Source organism: Diaporthe amygdali (assembly GCF_026229845.1).
Source record: "Diaporthe amygdali strain CAA958 chromosome Unknown NODE_10_length_1141467_cov_65_626103, whole genome shotgun sequence".
Lineage (NCBI taxonomy): Eukaryota > Fungi > Ascomycota > Sordariomycetes > Diaporthales > Diaporthaceae > Diaporthe > Diaporthe amygdali.
The window spans coordinates 689,828-717,803 of NW_026517030.1; the positions used below are offsets into that span (position 1 = coordinate 689,828).

General features: G+C 54.0%; 6 protein-coding genes across 6 annotated transcripts; 3 read left to right on the forward strand and 3 right to left on the reverse strand.

Annotated features, from left to right (window-relative positions):
* Positions 1–517: 517 nt before the first annotated feature.
* J7T55_009185 (uncharacterized protein) lies at positions 518–3,949 on the forward strand (the record flags this gene model as incomplete). The annotated part of the gene is made up of 3 exons (XM_053142124.1): positions 518–580; positions 715–3,493; positions 3,567–3,949. The coding sequence occupies 3 exons, from the start codon at positions 518–520 to the stop codon at positions 3,947–3,949; spliced, it is 3,225 nt and encodes a 1,074-aa protein (XP_052995026.1).
* Positions 3,950–4,749: 800 nt separating this feature from the next.
* On the reverse strand, positions 4,750–6,955 carry J7T55_009186 (uncharacterized protein; the record flags this gene model as incomplete). Its single annotated transcript, XM_053142125.1, has 6 exons — positions 4,750–6,062; positions 6,124–6,408; positions 6,478–6,570; positions 6,710–6,760; positions 6,837–6,893; positions 6,952–6,955. The coding sequence occupies 6 exons, from the start codon at positions 6,953–6,955 to the stop codon at positions 4,750–4,752; spliced, it is 1,803 nt and encodes a 600-aa protein (XP_052995027.1).
* Positions 6,956–7,804: 849 nt separating this feature from the next.
* Positions 7,805–8,596, forward strand: J7T55_009187 (uncharacterized protein; the record flags this gene model as incomplete). Its single annotated transcript, XM_053142126.1, has 2 exons — positions 7,805–7,928; positions 8,178–8,596. 2 exons carry the CDS (start codon positions 7,805–7,807, stop codon positions 8,594–8,596), a joined length of 543 nt encoding a protein of 180 aa, XP_052995028.1.
* Positions 8,597–9,149: 553 nt separating this feature from the next.
* On the reverse strand, positions 9,150–9,570 carry J7T55_009188 (uncharacterized protein; the record flags this gene model as incomplete). The annotated part of the gene is made up of 2 exons (XM_053142127.1): positions 9,150–9,273; positions 9,332–9,570. The coding sequence occupies 2 exons, from the start codon at positions 9,568–9,570 to the stop codon at positions 9,150–9,152; spliced, it is 363 nt and encodes a 120-aa protein (XP_052995029.1).
* A 2,593-nt stretch (positions 9,571–12,163) lies between these two features.
* On the forward strand, positions 12,164–21,379 carry J7T55_009189 (uncharacterized protein; the record flags this gene model as incomplete). Its single annotated transcript, XM_053142128.1, has 2 exons — positions 12,164–20,582; positions 20,646–21,379. 2 exons carry the CDS (start codon positions 12,164–12,166, stop codon positions 21,377–21,379), a joined length of 9,153 nt encoding a protein of 3,050 aa, XP_052995030.1.
* Positions 21,380–24,753: 3,374 nt separating this feature from the next.
* J7T55_009190 (uncharacterized protein) lies at positions 24,754–26,373 on the reverse strand (the record flags this gene model as incomplete). Its single annotated transcript, XM_053142130.1, has 1 exon — positions 24,754–26,373. One exon carries the CDS (start codon positions 26,371–26,373, stop codon positions 24,754–24,756), a length of 1,620 nt encoding a protein of 539 aa, XP_052995031.1.
* Between the last annotated feature and the right edge of the window lie 1,603 nt (positions 26,374–27,976).

A 27,976-nucleotide genomic window follows, 5' to 3' on the forward strand; every position in this document is an offset into this window, starting at 1 on the left:
CGCAAGTCCCCGGTAACTGAATGCCACGCAGCAGTTGGCGTTGCGACCTGGCTGGATCTGCTGGGGTTGTAGGCGTCTGATGGGCTGTTGAGAGGTATTTGTCATGGAAATCGGGCCCGAGGTTCTTCGAGAACGGATCTTGTTCCAAGCAGAGGCCGCAGAATCTTTCGTTGCTTGGTTGCTGAATGGGCCTTTCCCTCCTTTCAAAGTCTCTGCGCAGGGTCAAGAGTGCCCCGCATCCATCCGTCATTCACAAACTCACTAGACGGTCTAGGTGTTAGTAGTCACGCATGACAGGGCGGCAGTGTGTTAACAATTTCACCCCACCATAGTTTTCACTTGCTCAGTACGAGGGAGAATGGCTCATTCTGAATAATATCTTACGCTCAGGTGGCAACCAAGTTTCGACAAATTGTACTTATGTACAGATGAACGCACGATACCCTTAGAATTATTTCTCATTTTTCTGTATCATTCCTTCACATTCCATACTATTTTCGCGCTTTAGAACACCAAGATGCCCGTCGTCAGCCCAGAGAAGCTGGCGAAACTCCAGCAACAACCCGATGATATTCGCAACGTAAGTGTGGAAGCGCTTGGATGGACAGAGATAGAGGCGCTTGCTGCCTGCCAGTCGGTACATCTGGGCAGTGGGACAACCGATCATGGCCCTTGGCACCATCATATTGTAGAAGAGTTCTGACAGTTTTTTAGATATGTATCCTCGCACACGTTGACCATGGCAAGACATCACTCACGGATGCTTTGCTCGCCACAAATGGCATCATCTCACCAAAGTTGGCCGGGAAGGTCCGCTATCTGGATTCAAGACCAGACGAGCAGGAACGAGGAATCACCATGGAGTCTTCGGCAATATCACTCTACTTCAGCATGCTAAGGAGATCAAATCCGGATGCCACCCCGGAGCCGAAAGAGTATCTCGTCAATCTGATCGACTCCCCGGGTCACATCGACTTCAGTAGTGAGGTCTCCACTGCGTCTCGTCTGTGTGATGGAGCTGTTGTTCTGGTCGACGCTGTCGAGGGTGTATGCAGTCAAACAGTAACAGTCTTGCGTCAGACTTGGGAGGAAAAGCTCAAGCCGCTGCTGGTGATCAACAAGATGGACCGGCTCATCACTGAACTGAAAATGACTCCCAATGAAGCTTACGTGCACTTGAGCAAACTTCTGGAACAGGTCAACGCCGTCTTGGGGAGCTTCTTCCAAGGCGAGAGAATGGAAGAGGATCTCAACTGGCGAGAGAGGATTGACGAGAGAGTCTTGGCGGCTGGTACCAAGGGTCCTCAGCTGGCAGATCAGCAGACCGAATCCGGTGACCTACAGTTCGAGGAAAGAGACGACGAGGAGCTCTACTTCGCACCTGAAAAGAACAATGTCATCTTCGGCAGTGCTGTTGATGGTTGGGCCTTTACAGTGCGACAATTTGCCGGGCTCTACGAAAAGAAGCTTGGGATAAAACGCAGCGTGCTGGAGAAGGTCCTATGGGGGGACTTCTACTTGGACCCCAAGACTAAGAAAGTTCTGGGGCGGAAGCACTTGAAAGGACGCAACATGAAGCCTCTGTTTGTCCAACTTGTTCTTGAGCAAGTATGGGCGGTGTACGCCGCCACCGTCGGTGGCGACAGTGGGAAAGGCGACCCAGTGCTGCTCGAAAAGATCACCAAATCACTCAACATCACCATTCCTCGGCATATCATGAATGCCAGAGATCCTCGGACGCTACTTTCAGCCGTGGTCTCAGCATGGCTTCCACTTTCAGTCGCACTGCTCGTCTCTGTGATCGAGTCCTTACCATCCCCTCGAAGCGCGCAAGCAGACAGACTACCGGAATTGCTTGATGACTCGCCTGGAGGAGAGCACGTTGCACCGGAAATTCGTGACGCCATGGTCAACTTCAAGCACTCGAAGTCTGACCCGGTAGTTGCGTATGTGAGTAAGATGGTTTCAATACCCGAGAGTGAGCTTCCGCACAACAAGCGCCGCGGGCAGCTCAGCCCTGAAGAAGCGAGAGAACTTGCGCGGAAAAAGCGAGCAGAAGCCGCTCGAGCCCAGGCTGCTGTTGAAAACCGCGGTCCAGTCGACGCGCTTGCTGTGGCGCTGGACAGTGCAACTCTGGAAGAAGAAGTAGAACCGCAAACCGAGGAACAGGCTGTCGACCCTGAACATCTCATTGGCTTTGCACGGATTTACTCTGGAACATTATCAGTAGGGGACGAGATTTATGTTATACCGCCGAAGTTTTCGCCGGCAAACCCGCAACATCCTCCTGTCCCGAAGAAGGTCACCGTGACCGCACTGTACATGCTCATGGGACGGAACCTCGAGAGCCTCGACAGTGTTCCAGCAGGTGTTGTCTTCGGTATCGGTGGTCTTGACGGCTCGGGTATTCTAAAGTCTGGGACCTTGTGCTCTCAGCTCGAAGGCGCTGTAAACCTGGCCGGTGTAGCGAACATGGCCGGCAAGCCAATCGTAAGAGTCGCATTGGAGCCGGCAAACCCGTACGATCTCGACAAAATGATCGAGGGGCTGAGACTTCTCGTTCAGGCCGACGCCTGTGCAGAGTATGAGCAATTTTCGAGCGGTGAGCACGTGCTAGTTACAGCAGGCGAGTTGCATCTCGAACGTTGCCTGAGGGATCTACAGGAGCGTTTTGCTCGTTGCGAAATACAGGCCGGTGAGCCGATTGTGCCGTACAAAGAGACGATCGTTCGGGTCGAGGAAATGAGGCCCCCAGCGAACAAGGAGCTTGGACGAGGCGCTGTCGTCGGGGTCACGAGCTCTAAGCAGGTCAGTCTCACGTTGAGAGTCCGACCACTGCCATCTGAAGTCACAGACTTTCTGAATAAGAACGCTGGTGCTATCAAACACCTTCACTCTAAGAAATGGGGTGCAAACGGGACGGACACAGATGGAAATGGGGCCTTAGATGAGGTTGAAAGCGACCAGCAAAGCATCGATGACGATGCAGACATATCAGCAACGAAATGCCTCTCGCCAGAAGACCTCAAGACGCAGCTCAAAGCCCTTCTCGAGTCAGGCAAGGGACGAGAGCCATTCAGGAACATCGTTGATTCCATAGCAGCATTCGGCCCCCGGCGCACAGGTCCCAATTTGCTGATCGACGCAACGAAGGAGGGATGTTTACCAAAGGCATTCGAGACTGACAAGAGCCATGAAAGCCGCCCAGAAATCAACGAAGAGCTAAGAGGACGCCATCTCGCTGACAAGATCACCTACGGGTTTCAACTGGCCACTGCCCAGGGCCCGCTCTGCAGGGAGCCAGTCCAGGGTATCGCCGTATTCATCGAGGACGTGGCCATCACCACCGAAGACGACACCTCCGCCCGGGAAAACCTCGGTCGCCTGACCGGTGAGGTACTCAAGACGGTACAGCAGTCAATACACAAGGGCTTCCTGGACTGGTCACCACGGTTGATGCTGGCAATGTACTCCTGCGAGATCCAAGCAAGCAGTAAGCAACCCCTCCCCTCCTCACCAGCATTTGTGAACACAAACTAACGAGCACTCTTCTCCCCCTCTAACAGCCGAGGTCCTGGGCCGCGTCTACGATGTCCTGACCCGCCGCCGGGGCCGCGTCCTCTCCGAGGCCATGAACGAAGGCACGCCCTTCTTCACGATCCAGTCGCTCCTCCCCGTCGCCGAGTCCTTCGGCTTCGCGGACGATATGCGGAAGCGCACGTCTGGCGCCGCGCAGCCGCAGCTCATCTTCACGGGCTTCGAGGTGCTCGACGAGGACCCCTTCTGGGTGCCCTTCACGGAGGAACAGATGGAGGACCTGGGCGAGTTTGGCGACAAGGAGAACGTCGCAAAGCGGTACATGGACAAGGTGAGGCGGAAGAAGGGGATGCTGGTCGAAGGGAGGACGGTTGCGTTGAGTGCGGAGAAGCAGAAGACACTGAAGAGGTAAATGGGCCAGTGGCTAGGCGGTGGGTGTATTCTGCGGTGGAAGAAATCTGTGTAAATCATCAAATATGCCATAGTAAGGTCTATGCAAAGCGTCGACACAATCCAGACAGCCTCGCCGGGAGTAAATATCTTAGCATCGCGGGCTAATTACGGGACATTCACAATATTATGTTGAGCAGAATTTGTTTTCTCTGAACTTAGTCTATGTTGTCGACGCGCAGGAGTAAGGTATCAAAAGTCGTCTCAGAAACTTCCTCCTCCTCACAGAGCAACTCAGCCACTTCTTTTCGCCTTCCTCCTCTTACATCGCGCTGCCTTCTTTTCCGAAAACCAGCTTGATGTTACGTATATTCAGTCATGATCCCGCATCAGCCTCATAGTCACATCAACATCCGCCCGTAGTATAAAAAGCAGCTCTCCATCTCCATTGCGACATCATGGTATGTGCCTGAGGAAGATCCGGTCCGATTTGAGCCTTTCCACATAATGATGAGAAGAAGTCGTCATTTAAAGACAAATGCAGAGAGGGGACCATGGGGAATGAGAGAAGCCGTGATTGAAATGCTGAAAAAACACCCTGCGACGCCAGACCACGCCGCCCGTTCAACCTTTTCTTTTTGGTTCGTGATCGAAACTGATCAGAGCATGAAATCTTTTTGTTTTCAAGCCACTTCCCCTGCTTTGCTTGAAGCAAAGGCTATGCAATGCATCAAGTCAAGCCAGGAGATGAGAAAAGACTATCCTGTCAGATCTCTTTTGTGTTCAAGCTCGAGCCGTAACGCCGGGTATTGTACAAGTACTTCAAGAGGCAACAGGGCGGCCACGGCGGTTCTTCGCAGCGGTAGAGACGGTTGTCCAGCCGTCCTCGTCAACGACAGGTGTGGTAGGGGTCGATGGCTCGCCACCGCGTCGGCTGGGCTGGCGTTCTTCGAGTCCACGGCCACCGCCACGGCTAGCCTGGCGCTCCTCATATCCGCGTCCGCCACGGCTAGGCTGACGCTCATCGAAGCCGCGTCCACCTCTGGGGGCACCACCTCCGCGGCGCTCGCCTCGCCCTGAGAAACCACCACGGCTTCCCCGCTCCGCTGTCGACGATCTCCAATTGCCACTCTCAGTTGCTCGCGACGCGGCAGTGGGCTCCCGCGAGCGTGTGGCACCCTTTTCTGTTGTGTTCGCAGCGTTCACGCCGTCCTCAGTCTTCTCGGTCTCAGCAGCCTGAGCATCTTGTGCAGCCTCTGTAGTAACAGGGGCATCTGACTTGTTGACATCGCCATTGGTGTTGGAAGCCTCGGCAGCGTCCTTCTCGGCAGCGGCTTTCTCGGCGGCCTCCTGCTCGGCAACTTCCTTCTCAGCGGCCTCCTTCTCGGCAGCCTCCTTAGCCAGCCGCCGGTCCTCCTTTGCCTTTTCTTCAGCTTCCTTCTTCTCCTTAAGTGCCTGTTGGTGCTTCTCCTCGATCACCCTCTCACGAGCGGCAGTATCAATAGGCCTAGCCGCACCAAAGGGACTAGATTTGGAGTCAGAAGTAAGAGAAGGAGACAAGACACCAGGGGCCTCAGAGACAGTACGCTTAGCCAGGTTAAGCTTGGGGCGACCACCCGTGGCGGCGGGGGCGGCGGGGGCCAGTGCAGGTGAAGAAGGCGCCTCGCTGGCAGGACGAGACGGGACAGGGGACTGGGTTGGAGGGTCGGGTCGCATAGCACTGCGCCACTGGCTGTTGCTCTCGGCAGCAGTAGGAGCCCTCTCCGGTCGCTCCACAAACTCGCGGCGAGGCGGTCGAGAACCATCCTGGCGACCTTCGCCGGGACCCCAAGGGGAGGCTCTCCTGTCACGGAAGGAGTCGCCCCGTTCGCTGTCCGTAGTTCGGGATCGGCTTCCGCCACCACGAGAACCACCACGCTCGATAGGTGGAGGAGACAGCGGCATCAGAGGTCCCTTTCGTTCCCATGATATGTCCTTTGCTCTCGAGTCATCACCTGGTCCGTCCCGGGGGGCACGTGGCTCGTTGAAATCGCGGGGACCGCGTCGATCGTTGCGAGACGGCTCTGGGGCCAGAGGACCCTTCCGAGTCCAGTCAGAGAAGTCCCTGGTGCTCTCATTTCCGTGTCTGTCCTTGGCTGCAAAGCGGTCAGTATGCTCCGTGTGGAAAAAGGCTTTGTGAGGTGGTGCGGTACGTACGTGGCTCAGCAATGCGAATCCGAATAGTGCGTCCCTCGAAACTTTGTCCCTCAAGCTCAAGCGCCTTCTTCAGGCCATCAACGGTGGCGAACTCGGCGTACCCGAAACCCTTTGGCCGCATCTCAGCTCTGTCCTCAACAATGCGAACGCTGGTGACCTCGCAATCAGCGAAAAAGTCGGTAACTGATTCCACGGTCGCATCGTAGGAGAGGTTGCCGAGGTGGGCAGTATAAGGGGGTTTGGTGGGCAGTTCCTGTGGGAATTCACGCTCCTGACGAGCATATCCTGGCCAGAGTGTCAGTTGACAAGCGAGTAACAAGTCGCAAAGGGGGTGGGTGGAAAGAGGAAGCTTACCTGCGTATCTGTCGCTGGAACCACCGAAGCCTGAGCCATAGGTGCTGCCTCCACCGGCGCCGCGGCGGTCGGAGGCGGGGAGAGGTTGAGTGCCTGGTAACCGGTGTCAGCGATGGCTAGGGGAAGGGAGAAGATGGGCCAGGATACGTCGAACAGACGATGAAAGCTGGTCGTGGATGCGACACACGGAAGGACGGGAAGCGGTATTTAACGGCGGCAGGACAGGACTCACCATAGGTCTCCTCAACTTCATCGGCCCAGTTGCTGCCTCCAGCTCCAAAAGCTGCCAAGGTTTTAGTCTTTGCTTCGACGAGGGCAAGAGGTGTGGCGCTGTGCCGGGGAGGGCGGGGGATACTCACAGTTGTCGTTCATGAACTCATTTAGGGAGAGCTTCTGGACTTCCTTCTTCTTGGGAGCTGTGCAGGCAACAGGTTAGCGAGAGCCAGTTTGGAGCTGGTGAAATGGTTGTCGTACCCATGATTGCGGTGTTGGATCGTTCTTGGCTACGTGCGACGATGATCGAGGCACGTAGTCGTGGGGAGGTGGCGGGGGAAAAGTCGCGAGCAAAAAAAGCTGCTGCTGCTGGGTTTGGTGTGGGTTTCGCCGGAGCGATGGCTCGTTTCGTTTGGCCGGGTGTCGCTGTGCGCGCCTCTCGTCCACAGGCAGCGTTTCAAATAACGCCGCAAGAGAAAGCCAGGAGCGAATGCCAAAAGGATGCTGGCAGGTCCTGGACTGTACGGAGTGAGGAGGTGGTGACGGGTCCGGTTGTGTGGGTGGATGGAGGGTGGGCTGTCGTTGTGGTCTTGTCTGGATTCTCTCTCGCTGGACAGGTAAGATGGGGTATTCGTTCGTATTCTTCGGTGGGTGGGTTGGTATATGTGCGTGCGTCTCTGAAATTTTTGGCAACTCTCGCTCTGGATTTGATTCGGCTCCCCTCCAACCAGTGTGGACTGTGGCCGCGCCAGCACCATTCAGGCTTAGCGTGGGCGGTGGGGCGTCCGTCTCGTCTGTACTTTGGGCGCGCTGTCCGTGCTCTTTTTGCCTGGTATTCACCAAACAGGTACATGACATATGCACCTATCGGGCTAACAGGCACAAACGTCCCCGTCCTCAGAATCCAACCCCAAGGCAACATCACAACAAATCTGTAGCCCTGTCTATCGACTTACATATCTGTTATCAGCAGCCCCATTCGTTGTGCCTACTCCCCCTCTCATTTGTCTTCGGGACGACCTGATCAGCGCCGCTCAACACCTCCATCAGCTCGGTCCCCCAACGCTTCCTGCTAGATAGGTTGAGTGAGTACTGGGCCGCTGGGTCAATATCAATGGACCAACAGCCAGGTCCCAAGACCCAACCGCGGGCCTCAATTTCAAGGAATATTCGCAGTGAACCGTCGGATGAGGCTGTGGACGTACTGGCAAAGAGCGTCCAGCTGGGCGCTGCTGCAGGTATTCTTCTCTTCCAATATCACGCCCTGAATTCATATCAAAGATGCTGACCGTTGCGTAGGGGCGTGCGGAATGCTGTTCGGTGCCACAAGTAGCATCGTCCGTGGCGTAAAAACACCCGTTTTATTTTCTCTTGTGTCCGGATTTCAGTGGTTTAGCATCAGCTCGGTCTTTTACGGTAGAAATCTTCCTTTGCCAGCCGGATTTCTCAGTGACTTTGGAAGACATCATCCTAACGTCCTGCGACAGGTACAAGGAAACTAGCCATAGGGAGGTATGGTCCTGAATACAACGTCACACCGGCCCAGAAGGTCGGTGCAAGTGCAATGGCCGGCGCTGCCTCCGTCGTTCCCGTGGGTCTACTGCTGCGCGGGCCCAGGAGTATCCTTCCGGGCGCCATCGTCTTCTCCCTGCTCGGAGCCGGTGGTCAACTTGCATCAAACGTTTGGTCTAGGTCCGACCCCTCTACAAAGAAGACGAGCAGCTGGTTCACTTCGAAATGGAGCCCGATGACCAAACTTTCGGATGAGCAATACAAGGAGATGCTTGAGGAGAGAATCCTCAGACTCGAGGCGGATTTGGCCATCCTCGACGAGAATCGAGCTGCCCTCGTAGCGGAGCAGGAATCAAGGGCCAAAGCTGAAGAGGTTTCGCGCAATGGAGGTTGATTCAGCCGTGTTATAATACTCGTATGCGACCGAAACAGCGCCAGTGTCAGATATTCCAACAAGGTCGCATCCTCAACGACAACACGTGTATGGAAGTCGGATCGTCTACGTCAAGTAGCTCGGGGCACTTAGCAAGGGCACATTCCCACTAGTAGGCATGCAGCCTATCAACAGGGAATGAGCACAAAATGAGGTGCGACAAGGTCTCGTCTTTCAGTTTGACTATGGACAGTTGTGCTAATACATGCCAGGCTAGTGGATCGCCATAATATACATTCCACTCAAGACGCCGTGCTCCTCATCCAGCCGGGTCTTTTTTTTTCTTCCTTTACGAACCCAGCGCCAACCAATTTTACCTTGGGGTCTTGGTCACGATCTCGGAGGCACATTTTCCTCGGCCGAAATACCGTCCGGATCGAGCCTGTAGTAATCGCTCCCCGGGAACTCATTCCCACCTAGCTCAGACGAGTTCGTCCCGACGTTGGTGGTAGCAACAGATTCACCTTGCGTGAGAATATCACCCCCTTGCGGTGTCTGCCTGCGCCGACAACATCTACTTTCCAAGGGGTTTCTTTGGGATGACGTCGTTGTCGTTGTCGCCACCGCGGTCCTCTTGAGCTTGGGCTAGTTTATCCTCTGGGCCTCCAGTGCCCTCGAAGTGCTGGCCCAGTGTTTGTCTATCTGGTTGTTAGTATATATTTATTGCAAGTGTTGGTGATCCAAAGTAGTCCTGACCTTCCACGATCGTCCAGATCGCCGCCCTCCTCAGGAGGTATCCTCTTGTTGTAACCGGCATTGGTGCTGATCTCGTCACCGGATTTTACTTGAGCACCTGGGAACTTCTTCTCGACAATGCTGTCGACACCAGCATCATCTACTGAAACATTGTTGAGACCTTGCTTGGCCTGGTATGAGTTCAGGTCGCGCTCGGCATCGTGGGCGATCTTGTTGAGCTCGTCCTTGGAAGGCGCCATTTTGAGTGCAGTGGCTAGTATCGGCGTTGAGGATTTTTGGGGGTATTTAGTGTCGGAGGGTATCACGGAGGTTATGAAGTTTGATTGAATATAAATCAGGATACTTAACCGGGCGTTTTTGCATTCAGAGGTAGTAGAACGTTACATTTTTATATCAAACTGTCAAAGAAAACCGAGCGTGCTCGTCGAGACGTCATGCATGTGTATACGATGAGATCATCAACGGCGCCCTCTTGCCAAACGTTGCAAATGCTCTACTACGTACACACAAATTATGCACATCGTATGCATACAAAGCTACACTGAGAATACTCATTTTGTCCTGTGTCTTCATAGTGATGTAAGTTCTGCTCCGGTGCGGCGGCGCGTGTGGCGAACAGATAGGCCTGGATCACGATCGTGACCAGGACCAGGACCCTGACCCCACGGGTACAGCATCTACTGGACAGGGGTGGGGCAAGAGCCTCATTGAAGGCCGATATGCTACGGAGGACGTCCTTTTCCTCATACCCGGGCAGCCACAGAACCATGATTATATTCGGAGCAGATGCTCCGGCAGCTACTGCGGACGCTGGTCATTTTAGTTGTTCAGCCCCATCCACTTTCAGCACGATGTTGTGGCGACCGTCTTTTTCAGCGAGATGGTAACCTTGGAGCCAAGCATGCGTGGCTTAAACGTGTAGAGCGACAGACCACAGCGACCTCGGGATGTATCATGGTGGTGCAGGGGCCAGGGTGACGGCCGATAGCCATGAGCAGGGCTTTGCTCGGGGTATCACTCTTGGCGACGGATATAGCATTTCGAGATCTCCAAAGTTCCCAGGGTTCTCTTTTTTTCGAGACCTCAGCACGTGAGGACCTGGGTTTGCAAGCTGAGAGACAACAACCACAGTATACAACTTCTAGATAGATGACATCTACGTACAAAAGTCCTTAGCAAGCATCCTGGCAGAGATAAGCATGAGATCACGTTGTGGCTGGTTTGAAGAGCCAGAGAGACCGGCTAAGGGAGCCGGCTGGTGGTAAATCTTGGTGACGAGTCTTAGCTCTCAGATTCGCGATGGGAGATGACGATACACCCATGCCCTCGGTCATCGGCAGGGTATGATCAGGACGGTGGGTCTGGATACCAGAAGGGAGCACATTTTCCTGCCGCTTTCTGATGTCTTCGGTCTAATGGTCTTTTATGTGTGCGTGTAAGGAATTCGCCCAGACCGCTGCCTGTGTTGGTGGAGAGTCGGGAAGATGCAATAGATGCCCACCACACACAAAGACACACTCTCTCCCCCCTCCCCTATCGCTCTTATCACACACACGCACGCAAGCACGCAAATGACTTTTGCGGAGGGCTCATGACTGTCTTTCACTCTGGTGGTCTCGTGGGGGCCCGGCTGAGGTGAGGATGTTCCCTGCACAAACGCAGCTGCTGGCCCCAACGGCCTTTACTGGGCGTGGGTGCCGTGGAATGAAGGGATGCATATTGTAGTCGGCATATCACATCGACCACGGCGCGGATGCTGCTAAGCAGTCGGGATATTTTCCGTATTCGTACGAGTCAGCATTGCGAGGGAGACACGCTCCGCAGCCGTCAGTGCTCGGTGACCGCTTCTCTTGAGCGAGAAATACGGGCCAGATTGAGGATGGTCGATGGACAGATGAAGCACCCGGCCCATCAGAATCTCTCGAGAAATTGTGGCGGGGAAGAAGGGCTGAAGAAGCCGAATCGAAGGCCGCTGCAGGTGGGCAGGGGGTAGGCTCCGTGGGGCCCAGGGGGCCAAGGTCCCCCGTCATGATGCACGCCCATGGGCCATTCTGGTAAGGGCAGCTGTCTCCAATTCCACCTGCCCTGCAGTCCATCATTCTCGGCTCGAGCCGCGAACTTTGGCCAAATCGCCCTTGACCCGACCGTCGACTCGACTCGACTCGATCCAACTCGACTCAGCCTGACTACAGTAGACTCACGTCAACTCTAAAGTTGGTCTGGTAGTCCCCGGTACTCCGTCCGTCTCACCAAATACAACTGCTCACCTAGACCTAGACTTAGACCGGGTTGTTATTGTGTGTTTCTGCTCGGGGTAGCTTGTCGCCGGCGATCTATCTCTCTCCTCCTTTGTGACACCTTTCCCTCCCACTCGATTCGCCCCTGACGTCTCCTCCTCCTCCTCCACCACCAAGCTCGGGCTGGGCACAGAGCTCCCGCATAAGCCGGACGTGCCGTCTCCTTGTCCTTGTGCTGCTGACAGATTCCGCCTCTTGAGCTTCGACCTGCCACCGCTGCTGTAACTCAATTTGGACCTTCGCGACCTCCAATTGCTTGGCGTCCGATTACACCGAACCTTGCCCCAACATTTTCATACCCTGCTCAATGCTGAGATAGCACTCCAATGGACAATGCTACAAAATTGGTCTCGTTCATGTATGTCGCGTGCCAATACACTTTACCCGTCACCAAAACACCAACTGTCCACCATCCACCGTCCACCGTCCGCCCCGTCCCGCGGATCGGTCGGAGATAATCGAAGGCTGACCATAGATGTCCCCAGATAGCACAGCGGCGCGCGCCAGGTAGAGCGTTGTTGCCTTTCGCCTCGACATGGCACTCTTGAACCCGACCTTCATATTCGGCGTCTTTGTCGTCCTCTATCTATCCTCCTTCGTCCTCTTCGCTATCGTACGAATCCTCACCGGCCTCTCCATCCAGCGCATCGGCTACTTCTCCCTGCGCCGCCTTGCTTACGTCCCCAAAGATGGCATCAAGATCGAAGTCCGAGGGCTGGGGCTCAACGTCCATAGGCCAACTTTCGCCCAGCCAACGTGGCTCAGCATTGTCGTCAGTGAGCTCGTCGTCACAGTCGACCTTGTAGAGCTAGATCGCAGCAAGGCCAACGAAGCGCTTGCCCAGGACCCAGATGATCCTGCGTCTCATAAGAAAGAGGAGGCTTCGTTGAAAGTCCCTAGGACGCCGCTTGTCCGACGTGCCACCACCAGTGTCAAGCGCAGCGAGACATGGAAGCAGCTCACACGCATCAAAGAGCGGATCAAGAGGCTACACAGGAATGTGAACTGGCTGCGCATGGTCGACGTGGTAGCAACAAACTCGACGGTGAATATCCTGGACGTTGGAAATGTTCAATTTGGGAGCGTTACGGTCGCTGTCGATACCCGGCGGAAGATGGTGGACCGGGCTCGATTCTTCTGGGGACCAAGGTCTGGGAAAGGCCATGGAAAGAACCAGGCCGAGTGGATCATGACGATTCGAAGCGTCCTTTTCACGCCGATTGGGAGCGAGTCGATCGAAGTTCTGGATCATTCGACCTTGAATGTGCATGGGTTTCTGTATGAGCAGCTGGACGGATTGCGAGACGCATCTATTGCCCTGAAGCTCGGTCGCGTCCACGTTCCCTTGGATGAGATCCGCCAATCAGCCAAGCGCTTCCAAAAGCGCAAGCTCGAGACCGCAGCAAGTTCGCATGCAGACGAGCCTATGGACGAGTATGTCGACAAGGTTTTCCAGGAGCTAGAAGAGCCGGGGAGCACCGATGATGAGCTCATGCGAGCAGTCTCCGATTCGAAGGAGTTCGTCAGTTCGATATTAAGGGGCATCAAGGAGGTGCAGTTTGCGGTCAGCTTCTTCGCGTTGACCAAGAAAGTTGAAGCTGTCAAGACCACTGGCCCACCAGTGACCCTGAATGCCTCCATGAAAGAAGTCGGCATAGACCTTCACCGACTAGATCCGAAGTCCCCGGCACATAGGATGTATTTCCCCTCAACAGACATTGCTCATGAGGCTCTCCTCGCCGCCCTGTCGATTTCAATAGGTCTTGACGACGGGCTCGGAAGCCCACAGCGATTGCTTTATGTACCAATGGCGACAACGACGGTCAGGACAACGCTGCCTTCCAAAACAGTTCAGCTCCCCAGCAATGATAACGCCGAGCAGAGGAACGCCAATATTTTGTTTGCAAACTCTGTCGTCACGTCCCCTTCGGTGGATTTGGACCCGAAGCATCTCCCACTGCTTCTTGCTATGCTTCGATCGAAGCCAAAGAAAGCAAGGACAGCTCCTCAACAACGGCACATGTTGATCTCACGGCTTCTTCCTAAAGCTAACATAAAATTCTCTATGCATGAGCCAGTCCTTCGCATAGCTCTTCCCCCAGTCAAGAAAGACGCCGACCCTGATGATTTCGACTTGATCATATCTTCCATCTCCTCCATATCTCTCGATGCCGAGTCGTTTCATCCGACCGGGGAAGAGCTCCACTACTCTCTAGCCTCGAATCTTAGGATTCAATCTCACAATTTGTACTACCAGACTTCCGAAGGAGAACGTTTCGACCTTGTGGAAACTGAATCATTTGATCTGAAAGTCAATTTGAGCGCGTCTCCTGACGTCGCCGTGGTTGCCAATGGCAACTTGCAAACGTTTGCTATCAGACTTGTCCGGCCCGAGATTACGGACGGTTTGCAACAAATCGTCCGACAACTACGTCTCGAGGTCGAGCCTGGCAAGCATATTACCCCGAAATCTTCCAAGCATTCCAACTTCCTGCGGGGAGTGCCGACTTGGCTCCTTCACTTTCAGCTGCAGGCATCAGACTTCAGCGCTGAGATTGCTGGGGTTGATGCGGATGTCTCGGAGGACTCTCGAGGCGTTTCTCTTTCCCTGGACTCGTGGACAGCTGAATATCGAGCACAAAGACTTGATGGACTGCCTCGCCGCCCGGCTAGGAAACGGGCCAACAGTCGCGTCAGCGTGTCGCTCGATCCAGAGATCCTCAAACATCTCCCTGCTTCTCCAAGGAAAAAGCATCAAAACCCCGGCGATGGACGTCGAATAGCTTTCCACGTCCGTGGTCTGGAAGCTTTCGTCGTCGAGTCGGCTGATCGCTGGGAGGTTGACCCTTTCCTCAGCATACCTCGCTTTGAAGTTGCTCTCTCAACTTTGAGCGATCACCAGGGGCCTGTGTTCCACGTCCACTCACATGTCAAAACACTTTTGGTGCAGTATTCTCTCTATCGGCACTACGCCATCGGAGTTGCCGTTACTGTGCTACGTAAGGCTTTCCTGCGCTCAAGTAAAGACAACGTGGATTTGGGAATGACCCAGACGCCTCCGACACCCACCACGCCAACTACACCTCGGCGCAACCTTGGAGCGACGTACTTGTCGCCTCCCACTCAGGATCACTCTGCCTCCGAGGAGGAAAACGCACCAGCGGCAGAATTGATCTCGGTTGACTTCAAGGCGGTTTTCGTGCAAATCAAAGCAGACATGCCGGCGGATCCGCCACTAATGCTGCACATACACAGTTTAGAAGCTGGGCGCCATCGCTGGTCTCCGCCATTTTTCCACACGAGACTGATTAGATTGTACTCCGAGCCTCCCAGGATGCGCAGAGTCTGGAGCAAACTTGTCAGCATCAAGAATGGCCGTCTCGACTACCGAGAATCACGCCGCAAGCTTCCCACTGGCGGCTACCAAGACGAGAAGATGTTCGACGTCGTTGCGGATGCTGTTCGAGGTGCTGTTCCGAATGAGCTGGTTTTCAGCAAGGTCTCTGATAATATCAACAACGTGATCAAAGCCGTCAAGCAACTCCACCATCGCTTCAAGACAGGAACGGATGAATACGTATTGGACAAAGGCCCTGAAGGACCGAAGAACGTGCCTAAGATATCGGTCAAATGCAAGTCACTGCTTTTTGAGCTAGAAGATGGGGCGTTCGAGTGGAAGCTTGGCATGATCTATCGAGCTGGTCGTATAGAGCAAATGCAGAGACTAGCACGCGAGGACGCCTTCAAGGTCAAGGTTAAGAAGATCCACGAGGAGGCAAGAAAAGAGACCGGCGTGCGAGCGCGGTCGGCTACGGGCAGAGGCCGCTCAAGCCACTCTGGTGCCTCTTGGGCCAGAAGCCAGAGTGCCGACGGTCGTCGGCCTAGATCAAGCAGTGGCGGGCGTGAGAGAGGTCGAGCACCAAGATACGATCCAGAAAACGGTTGTGGTATTAGCGGACATACCCTGGTGTCTATCGCCGATGCTCGAGCCAAATTGAACGAGCACAACTCCAAGAGCTGGAGAGCTCGGATTGATCGGTTCTACGCCATGGCCCGCAACGGCATGAAAGACATAAGAAGTGCTTTCTGGGGCACGGGTAATGTTCCCGATGATTTCGAAGATAACGAGAACATCCTAGAGATGCCAGAACGGCCAGCTCTCATGTCTGCCTTGGTTCACGACCTTCATTTCATGATCGACAAGCCTTCATTCCCGTTGAAGCAGCTCCCAGAATTCCTTCACAGAGTCGGCAAGGGGATGCCTCGCGATATGAAGTATTCTTTGCTTGTCCCTATGAACGTTCAAATCAACATGGGAGAAGCAAGAGTGTCACTGAGGGACTACCCATTACCCCTTCTGCACGTGCCTAGTCTCAAAGCAGGACAGTCCACACGCCTGCCTGCTCTGTCATTGAAAACGGACTTCGTGATAGCTGAAGAATTTCGCGGCATCGAGTCCACGAGGAGCGTCCGAGTGAACGTCATCCCCCCAGAGAGTCTACACTCAGCAGGAGGCAAAGAGCGCGGCTTTTACATTGATGTCAGGCGCACCATTGGCCCGATCAAGTCATTCTCTGACATGTACGTTGACATCAACACCGCACTGCCAACAAGGATTACTTGGGGCCCATCATACCAGCCCGCCATCCAAGACATGATGATGGTCATCGAATCATTTACCAAACCGCAAGCGGATCCATCAGAGCGCGTCGGCTTCTGGGACAAGATTCGGCTCAATTTCCATTCCCGGGTGCGCATCGCTTGGAAAGGAGATGGCGACGTCCACTTCTGCCTCAAAGGAACTAGGGATCCTTATCAGATTACTGGCAATGGTGCTGGCTTCCTAATGTGCTGGCGAAATGATGTTAGATGGAGCATCCGATCCGATGACGATCCCAAACGCTTCATGACGGTAGACAGTGGGGAATACGTCCTCGCCGTGCCTGACTTCGGACATTATGCGCGGGAAGCAGCCCGCCGGACCGCCGACAACGACAGTGTGGTCAGCGAAGATAGCATGAAGTCTGGCTCTGCCTTCAAGAAGGTGGTCATGAAACTGTCTGGCAAAGTTCAGTGGATGGCGGGGCTCGTTTTTGAGCAAGCAATCGACAACGGGAAACGAAATTTCGAATTTCGCCCTCACTACGATGTTGTGCTTAAAGCGCCTGAGTATGCGAAGTCCGAAAATGGTGTTCCATATGATGCTTTCGAGGGTTTCAGGAGCCAGCACATCCACCTATCCATCGCTGTCAGGGCGCCAGTTGATCGTGACTGGACGTCTGCTGATGTAGAGCCCTCGAGGAGTTACAACACGGTCCATCTGACGCCGCGCTTCTTCACTCACTTCTTCGCATGGTGGTCATTGTTTGGCGGGCCTATGTCTTTGCCCGTTCGACAAGGTGCACTATGGCCGGGACGAGAGAAGAGCAGCAAAAAGTTCGGCAGGCATCTCGCAACCATCAAATTCAACTTGCTGCTTGCTCCGTTGTTCTTAAGTCATATTTACAAGCACAAAGACGTGGAGGACTACGACGAGAATGCTGTGTCCGCCACCGGCATCAAAGTTCGATTTGACAGCTGGAAACTCGACCTTCACATGAGACGTGAAGAATTCAACACTAGTGACAAAGGTCATAAGGCAGGCAGCCGGACGACCGGAATGAAGATACATGCTGGCCAACTGGACCTGGCCGCCGCAGATGTTCGTGCTGTATCTGCTAGCATCAAAGGCACCTCAACAGAGGCGATCAGGAAGAATAACATTGGCTCGCTTATACTTCAGCAGCAGGACGATGACGGCACAGATCTTTCAAGATTCACAATTCCTGATAATGATTTCAGCTGGGTGGACATGGACGACTTCGTTGAGCTCGATTGGATCTTGCCAGCTGAGCCAAACCCGGACACCAAGATCCTGCCTCTTGCCTATTGTCCCAGGCTCACTTATTTCCGACAGACTGACATCGGTGGAGTCATCGCTGGAGATCCAACAAGGACCAGTCCCTTCGGACACGAGCCTACCCATCTGTGTATAATGAGCCAGGACGATGACCCTCGCCGCGTGCAAGCCCAGCTTGTTCAACAACGCCTTGATCAGTTGGCAGACCAAATGAAGAACCACGACCGCAATCTCGGCGAGGCAGAGCTGAAGGTTGTCAGGGATGGAGACCAAGACCCTGATGCGCGGACACATCTTGAAGCTCTCCTCGGGCACAGTAACCTCCTACATGATAAGAAGGGCTTCCTCGAAAATCTGTTGAGCCAGATGACAACCAAGTCGCCTCAAGATTCACGTGGTGGTCTCTATAATGTAGCCAATGGTCAGAGCGGCAAGTCGGACACGTCAGTTGGCACAGGTGACCAATCTATGTCACTACCCACAGGGGCCGAGTTTGCCAGCGACTTTTTGAATCGCTTCGTCATGCACAATCTGCAACTGAAATGGAACAATCTCTTGCGAAATATCATACTTCGCTACATTCACCAAGTCAGCCAGCGACGGGGTTTCGTGTACTATCTCTCGCGACCTGCTGTCAAGTTCATACTGGACATTGTGGAGGAGCAAACCAAAATCAAGAGTTCAAATGGACATAAGGATCCAGGGAAACCCGATCCCACCTCAACACCGAAAACGAATGGATCAGCACATGGGGCACAAACCGGCATCGAAGACAGGATAAAGCAAATCCTCCAGGATGGCCGAAGATTCGTCAACTCTGACGATTCTAATAATCGGGACACCGGCGGGGATGCTAGCGGTGACGCCGTTCCTAATGTCTCCATGGAGGATCTCACCAGCGGCATTGCCGATGGATTCACGCCACAGAACAGCTATCATGTTCGACTCATTGCCCCGCAAATTCAGCTCCAGAGCGAGAAGAACAAAAAGCACGTTGTCATGCTAACTAGCAAGGGCATGGAGCTGAAAGTCGTAGAGGTCTTGGATAAAGACAGAATATCCGATTCAGTCAGCGGTCTTGTCCAGCGTCGATTCTTGGTCAACATGGACAGCACGCAATTTTTCGTCTCCCACCAAAAGTGGTTCTCTAGTCAGCTACTTTCGATGTACTCTGGTAGCGTTTACGGTGCACCGAGTGGCTCGGCCTGGCCCCCTTGGGTGCCTATGGAGGTGATGTCTGACTTCCAAACGGACCCCGTGGGCTTCAAGCGTGTTGTTCAGAAAACATCAGCCATGCTTCGCTACGACAAATACAACACGCTCCGTCTCAAATACAACGATGAGGTCAACTCGGGCGATGCGGCGGACGGCGAGTCAAACGAAGCCACTGAGAATCGTATGGACAATCTTTGGGTAGAATTCCCTCAGGCACGTGCCATCTGCAACTCTTCGCAGTACTATGCGATATATGTCATTGTGCTGGACCTGCTCATGTACAACGAGCCTCTTGAAAAGACACGCAGCGAGCGTCTCGAGAAGATCATGCTGGCGTCCGACTTCAGCGACTTGAGAGGCACGCCCGAGATGGTCATCAAGTTGCAAGAGCGGATCAGGCAGTTGGAGGACATCAAGTCCCATTTCCAAATCCATTCCAAGTATCTGGACGACCAAGGCTGGCAAGATAGGTTACTTCTAGAGAGAGACCTTGCCGCTTGCGAAGATGAACTGTTCTTCATGATGAAGGCGATCACCACTTCGCAACGCAAACACGACACGTCGCAGAGCAATGCGCTACTTAAGTGGTCCATCTCGGTGAAGGACATCGTGTGGCACCTGATTCGAGATGCGAACGAGCCGTTGTGCGAGCTGCAGCTCAGAGATGTAGAGTATGACAGGACTGACAACTCTGATGGGTCACACATCAACTTGATCCGTGTGGGCAAAGTACTCGGCCTGAATCTACTTCCCGACGCTATCTATCCCGAGATGGTCGCTCCATATCTCGAAGATGCCAAATCCGCCTCACTCCTGAATAGCCAGCCCATGATCACCGTGTACTGGTACATGCTTGAGGCGATTGCTGGCATCCCCGTTATGGAGCACTTTGAGGTCAATCTCTTCCCGTTGAAGGTTCAACTTGAACGCGAGGTCGGGAAGAAACTGTTCGAGTACATCTTCCCGGAAATGGATGGGGACAAGTTCGGAGGTGACGGCCAAAATGCCTCTCCTTTCATGCTCAAGCAGACTTTGCCAGGCGACGAAGTTGGAGACGATGACGACGACTCCATTCAAGAATACCCGCGACCTGCTACTGCTGTGTCTGACATAGAGAGACTCGACCCTGGAACTTTCTCCACCCGGGCTGGCTCACTTGAGCTTCGACTGCGTCCAACGCTGACCTCGGAGGCCAAGAGGAGTCCGCCAAAGAGTAACAAGGCGCTCAGTGTCCACTCGGCTGAGTCCGCGCCATTTAAGCTCTTCGGGTCAAAGAACAAGAATCTGGCAAGAAAGCGGTCGTGGGATTCCCTTCGAGCCACTCCCAATCCTGCCCGGCCCAGCATTGGTAGGACGAATACGGGCTTCTCGTCCAAGGTTGAAACCAGTTCAGTGAACTCAGACTCCAAGAAGTCGCGCTTCAACCTCCGCAGAACCGAGAATAAGGACGAGGCGCCTTCGGACGATTTGACCAAAATGATTAGTCGAGCGTCGAATTACATGACCTTCGCCTATATCAAGCTGCCGTCCGTGGTCCTCTGCCTCAGCTATAAGGGCAAAGGCGACCGCAACATCGAGGACGTGCATGACTTTGTTTTCCGTCTGCCCACAATCGAGTACCACAACAAGATGTGGTCAAATCTTGACCTAGCTCTAGCCTTCAAGAGCCGCGTCATGAAGGCCCTGATTAGCCACACTGGTGCGATCATCGGCAACAAGTTCAGGCATCGGCCCAACACGGCCCAACAAACAAAACTGCGTGAGCTCGCAAATAGCTCGGTCTTGCTTGCAGCGCCAGCCATGGGTGATAGCCAAAATAATAGCGGTGACGACTCATCGAGTTTGTTCGGGTCAGCAACGGTGGACTTCTCCAGATCGCCGCCAAGGTCTTTGCACGGCTCAGGGTCCTCTGTTCCTGTGCGCAGCAACAGTCGCAGCTCGAGTGTGGCGTCCAGCAGCCGGTCGCTCAGGAGCGGGCATCTGAACGTCAACACCAACAATACCCCATCAGGCAGTGCTAGCGCCACGAGTTCTCAGCAAGGACTCGGCCCAGTCGTACCGAGCTTCTTGATGATGACACCGCCTACGCCTAAGGATAGAACCAATTCAGAGTCGAGCAGCAACAAGCATGCCGGCTTTGGCAATATGCTGCGGCCGTCCTCAAGCAGCAGTATGCGGTCGTTCAACAGCAACGCTTTTGGAAGTAGCCAGCGCCGGGGCAGCAACATCAGCACCCAACAAAGCCCAAACCCCAACTCCCCTGAGTCGGGTATTGAGAGACGCCGAACAATGCTCAGCGCTCTGAACGGCGCTAGCGGTAGAAGCGAAAGCAACGCGAGTGGATTCTTCAAGGAAAAGTTCACGGCACTTACGTCCAAGCTGAACAAGGACAGTAGGGCAGACCGGGAAGTATCACCCGCGTCACCGTCGACTGCGCCTGTGCAAGCCAATAATGAGGATAAACGACGGCCGGCGTCGCGATGGTCATCAAGGAGCGCGAGCATGGCCGTGGATGATGTCATCGAGGAGGATGAAGGAGGCTTTGCCCTTGAGAGGGAGAGGAGCAACATAGGCGAAGAGAATACACGTGGCTTGCTGCCTGGACCTATGAAGGGTTTGATGAAACCTAGGCAATGAAGCTAGACGGAGACGTCAACACAGTGGGGCCGATGCTTCACTGTATACACTGTATTCATTGTACATAATCGCAAGAACGGAGCTTACAGTGGGATCTGGCAAGGGTGGATCCCTTTTCTCCCTTTTTATAGCAATTCGGGTTGGATTATGACGAGCGTCTGGAAAATGGGGGACAACGATCGTTAGATTATCGCAAGTCAGAACGACTTGCCTTCCATTACGCAATGGAACCTACCTAATCTTTATACTGTTCATCTGGGGTTTACGGCATGCTGGAGGACATGTTTGACTTGCTGGGAGGAGACATTGATTGAGCACATGGGCGGGGGCGCAAAACACCGCATATAGACTCAGCAGCATTAGGAGTTGGCGATTCTGTTATCACAGCAAATACATTATTGTTCTTTCATGACTCGAATTCCGCCGCAGTCTTTCAATGGCGACGAGTGTACTGAGATTTACAAGTACGCAATATTTTCACGACGTTGAACAAGCTTTGTTCAGACATTCATATTTGTGTCTTCCCTTGCCTCAATTTCACACTGTTGGCCAAGCTCTACTACGACAACTGCGTCACTCTCAACTTTCACAGGCTTAGCTACCCGAGTTCATCTATGTTCGCCATGCTGAATTGATCAGCTGGTCCGCATCCTCAACGTCGACAGATATGTTGTTCCTGCCTGCAGCAGACGATATACCGAGCTGAGTTGGACCTTAGTACGGGCATAGACGGCTCTGAATTCTTGGAGGGTAAGGTGAAGGATTCATATCAGATTCATCTTGTACTTGTGTTTGATAGTATTTTGGTACTGGCATTTCTCACCGCTGGCCTTTGTAATGACTAAATTATTTGTATTTGAGCAATCTGTATAGGAAGTATTTCCCTCTTTCCACGACTCATGTGAAGCTACTACTCCGGTTAGACATTCCATAAGAGACTCTTCAATTTGACAACTTAATTCACAAAAAGCTTAGGCACAATGAAGCCCAGAGTCGGATACTGAAGTGAACTCCTGCTTCACAGCTCTTGAATCCCTTTTCCTCATGTGGAACAAAATCTTCGCGAAGAAAATCGTGTGCCCCCCTCTCTCTAGCTTACGAGGCAAAACCAACTTTTAACAATTTTCGAGAAAGCCCTACAATCAAGGACTTGCCACTCAGTTGTTGAAAGGCAACATGTTGGAGACTCTGTCAGAGTTGGAGCATGTAGAATTCAAGAACAATTCCACTAGTATCCTCCAGGCTCGACATGTTTCACCGGCACGTGGGTGTGCGCCATGATTTGAAACCGAGATTAAGACAGAAAAAAAGTAGAATAGACAAATTAGGGACGATCCAATGTCGGGCATATATCCTTTCCTCAATTGCTCTCACCCAACCTGTCCCACAGGCCACGGATTGCCCGCGCTCTTCCAACACGTTTTATGTACCCAACAGAGTTGTGCCTCTGTCCGATCTGGACTGTACAAGTTACAGAATTCTATACGCGTATTCCCGCCCTTCTCCCAGACCGTGCCAACCTTCGTCTCTGCACGCGCATGTGCGGTCCATTCATAAGTTGGCCACTTAGTCACACCGAGAGTCTAGCACAAACTCCCATCCCTCCGGCACCCAACCTTATCCACCCCAAGTGACAAAGTCGAAGAACCATGTCGGGACATTTCATCTATTCTGGCATTGAATCGCCACTGACACATGTCAGGAGTGAAAAAGGTTGAAAAGATGAGTTTTTCACGGGAGGCCCTTCCGGAGACCAAGTACCCTCCTTCACGTCGTCTCTGTACCTGGCAGGCGTCAACGCGCCTTGACACGGGCACGTATCGAGTCAGCGCAGAGAAAACGTCTAGATAATTCGGGGGCGGTGCGGCCCGGCTGATTATGCCGTCAAGGTGCGTGCGTCCAGCGCTACAAGCGCTTTGAAACTGATGGGCCCGTCACTCAAAAAAGAACCGGGCACCCGAGCATGACGTTTTTGCAGACGTAGATTCCATATTGTGTAGCTTAGCCTTCGGTAGTAAGTGCTACAGGTATCATACATGATGTACACGTTGTACCATACTCTGGTTCTTTCTAAGAAGCCCTGCAGGTCAAGCGAATCCCCAAAATCATCGTCCATATGGCAGACCAAAACACCCATCAATGCACGTCTCATAAGTCGGAGCTCTATCCAGAAAACAACCGATCCGCGCCATGCCCGTGTAAATGCGAAAAATACCACAAAGCCTCTTTACTGTTTCCAACTCCAAATACGGACTGAATCGATGAAAGTCGATTCCAATTTGTGAAATTTGAACGCTGCTCGAGTCGCGTGAGCGACAAAGTGCCCCGATAATCTGTGCTTGCAATGCTGTCACATAATTCCCAACATCCAGACACGCTCTTGAACCGCGCTGCTGCCAGCCTGCGGCTCTTTTGAAATCAGTTGTCGGGTGCAAATGTCAAAGTGATCTGCACGGGATTGATGCCCGCAGACAGAGTCAAACGGGCCGGCGACCACGACTCGCGTCGCGATAGTTGACAGGCCGACACCCGCATCAATGATGTGCAGCGCCCTGGTCTGATTGAATCGTCGTCATATCGTTCCCGCCTCTGTGCGTGCTCTTGATCGACATCAAAAGCGATGTGACAATCTCTGCCTATTGCGCTCCATCAAATTCTTGGAATGGTCAGCTGCAACAAGTCTCCTGATCTACCCGGTCGCCCCACTGTTCGGCCCTCATACCCGATCCAACCACAAAATCGTCGTAGGGTCCAAAAGATTGTGGGGTGGAGTGAGTTGAACCTCGCGATTCAACGCCCAGCTTCCATCGCAGTCCCGAGCAAGCGGTGACCAAAGTCGACAGGAAAGAGAAAAATTTGTTCGTCGTGCCGCAGCAGCGCGGCTAATGCAAATAGCCAGGTCCCGACAGGGTCCAGATCCCCAGGTTCCACCGGACCTGCATTGGACCCAAGGCGGTGGAGACAACTTCGGTTGTGGGCCATTCGATCTTGAATCCTTGCATATCCTGCATGATGATGTTGCCTTGCCATGAGTCGCGACTTGCGTAATCTGGTGCTCGTCCCGCGATATCGGCTGTTCAGAATGCGTGCTCTGCAGCCTTGCAGATAACAAGGCGGCCCTGCATTCGTCAAAAGCCCTCAGCCGAGTCAAGAAACGTACTTTTAGCCGATCGGATCAGGATTGATACGCCGCACGGGATGATGGCATCTTGAGCGAAGCGCGCTGGTAGTCCGATTTGCATCGTAACGTTCCTGTGGAGGCTCGGTATTGACCCCACGCTTGCTGGATGCCACAGAAGACGACCGTTGTGACGAGAGTGGGCGCGAAAAAAACACGTGCGGTAAATGCGCATCAATGCTCTCCAACGAGTCTATCAGTACGTCACGGAGACCCATCGTGCCGGAACGCCATCGGCGCCAGTCTCGTACGGCTTCGTGCTCGTCTTCCTGGGAGGCAGTGCCCACCGAGCTCGGCCCGGGCGTTGCTCATCCAGTTTGCCGCTCCTGCGCATGGCCATCTCCATAACGGCGATGCGAATGAAGTCAGAGTTCTCTCGCATTTCGCGCTGTCTTGGTCCGGGGGAGAACGAGAAACCCGCTTCTTTGCCCCGCGCTGGCTGTTCGCCATTGGAGGAACGTGGCGCGGCGTTTTGCGCACGGGAGCCGGCCGGCGCACTTCTCGACCGGTGCACCTTGTAGGTCTGCATCTGGATCGAAGCCGTGAAAGTACTGCGTGCGTTCTGCGAAGATGTCGATGCCTGTGACTCCAGTCGAGCTGTTTGAGTTGGATTCAAATACCTCCGCACAGCCGCAGATGGTTCTTCGTCCAGGGTTGGTGGCATACGCTCGTCCGTGAAGGGCACATTGGGCTCCATAGTAAGTATAGAGCGAGTGAGAAAGTCTTCGGGCGGGATCGACGGCATGTTCATGCTTGAAAAGGAGCGTGCAGCATTTCGAAGTGCTCGCAGGCTCGAGGTCAAGTTGGATTTGAACACGGATCTGAAAGGCCGGAGAGCCGACCGCATCCCGCCTTTCTTCTCTTCTGTTTCAGGAGAAGAGTCGAACACGCTGAAGTCTAGTTCATCTGCCTCCTCATCATGCGATAGAGGGTGCTCTTCTCGTTTCCCGGGGGGTGAAGACACAGGCGTCAGTGACCTTCTCGTAGGCTGCATTCTCCGGCCCCTGCTTGGACTGTGAGGTGTCCCAACAGATGACACAGTGTCGGTCGAGAACGAGTCTGCCAGTGATGGCATAGATTGAACGGATTCGTAAGAAACAGTCCGGGTCGAGAGGGGGGATGCGATGGTGCTCTCTCCAATGGATAGCTCGTCGTCCTCTAAGTCTTCCGGCGGGCTCAACAGCACATCTAGGGGTCCTTTGATGAAGTTCAGACTCAACTCCTTTTCCGACTCCTGGCTTTGCTCTAGTATTGAATCGACAGTCAAGCGCTTTTCCTTGGCTAAGCGCTGTCGTTGTGCGCGCTGACTCCTGGGTGGGGGGATAGCAGTAACTGCGAGGAGCGCAGCCACCGAAGGCGGGATCGCATCTGGGGAGTGGATGTCTCCCCATCGTGGGGAGCTAGAACGGTGTCGGCGCTGGTCATGATACCGGTGGTTGCGTTGTTTTGGGGGGTGAACAGCGTCCCTCTTGGATTTGGTTGGTATTTGCACTGGGCTGGTTGGGGTAGTCGGTCTCGTGGAAGTCGTCGTCGTGGATCTCGGGGGACTGGGAGTAGGGGTCGTGTGGCTTGATTTGACTGGTTGTCGCGACGTTACGGCCATCTTGGTGGTAGTCACGCTTGCTGCTGAACTGCGGGTCCCGAGAGGAAAGTTGAACTCGCGAGCATGCTTTCTCTTGGGCGACGGGGTGGAGGGTGGACTATCCGGTGGTGAGAACATCTGAGGGGAGCCGGAAGAGACAATGGTCGAGCTGGAGACGGGCCCGCGGAGATTTTGATTCTGCCTGGGAAACAGGAGGGACCTGGGCGACATCATCTTGCTGTACGTGCTAGGCTGGCCCTGACAAGGCTTGGCCCATGAAATGCGCAGGATTGCAGGTATAGTGCAGCCGTGGACATATCCGGTACGACTGTGAGTAATGGGAACGTGGCAGGGGCCCTGCTGCGGGCTTGGCCCGGTGTGTGTGCGTGGTAATGCAGGCAGTGGGCCTGGGCCTGAGCCTGGGAGGTCGAGAAGCCAACTGGAAGGTTTTGATTTACCAAATTAGACCCAGGAGATGCCGACCAAGGTAGGGCTATGATGCTTGTTTGCAGAGTCGAGCCGTTAAAGGGAGACTCCGACAGGGCGAGAAGCCGCGGCTTGACGGGTTTGGTTCAGGGTCTTGTTGTTTGTACGTAAGAGTACGTAACAGGAACGCTGTCAGAATGCAGGGCCGGACCAGTCAAAGGCAAACCGAGAGGTCGGGATTGGCTGCAACTCTGTTGGGCCTGTCGGTGGCCAGGTCGCGTTTCGTTGTCGTGTTGGCTGTGGGCAGAGCGAGGGCCGAGGGCTCATACATATATCATGTACAAGAAGAAGGCCTCTGCCTCGCGCTTGGTCTCCCAACGATAAGCTTTTGTGCTAGACCACACAGTACAGGGCGCAAATCTTTTTGGGAGGTGGGTATAGCGGGCGAGTGGAGCGTGGTGAGATGTCGCGTGCAGCATGGGGAGAGGGTCTTTTGACTCTTTGTCTCGCTGGGCGGACGCCGTCGTGTGTGCTCCGCTCTAGCTGGGTATGGTTTGGCTGGCTGGCCAGCTTTCCTGGTCTTTGTTCGGATGGTATCGCGCTGCCTTGGTCTTCCCCAACCCAGCCAAGGGTAAAACCAAGTTCAAGCTCAACTTGAGGTCTGGCGGGTGCGAATCGAATCGAATCGGATCGGGGTGGAGCAAACAGGACAGGACAGGACTGGACCCTTCTTCTTCTACCCTCTATGCGTGTGACCTCATCGGGAGTCGCCGTCGGCTTGCTTGGTGATTTCGTCACTGGGTATTTCAATACGACCCGGCAACAACCAAGCGGTTAAACTACCAGAGATCGAAGGGTGTTGTGTTTTGGATGGGGAATTGCCTGGCTGCAGTGACAAAGAAGAGACGCCCGCGACATCCGACTGCAGAGGAGGAACAAGGAGAGAGAGAGAGAGTGTGCCTGATTATAAGACGGCTGAACAGGGCAGGACAGGACAAGACAGGCAGGCGACCCCCAAGGCTGGCCGACGCTGAGTTGCTGATACTGAAGTGGCACTGATACCGATTACCGATAGGGAAGGCCCAACGAGGGAGGAGCGCCTCTCAGTCTGTCTCGGGAGAGCACTAACCAGGTACGTACTGCGGTACAACCGGGTTAATGTGTGTGTGACCAAGTTCGTGACGATGTGCCAGGCGTGCCAGGTACCCAGGCACGCTTAAACGGGTGAGACGAGACATGCGCCGGCCGAGCTGATAAGGGAAGGAGACAAGGGCGCTCGACAAGGGAGACCGCTGCTGGCGCCCAAGTGGACTGTGCCTTCCCGAGGAACTCCCAAATCCCAACTCTATTCCTGGCACCGTCACTGGCCGTCACTGGCCTTTCTCCCCCTCGCCCTTCCCTCGACACACCC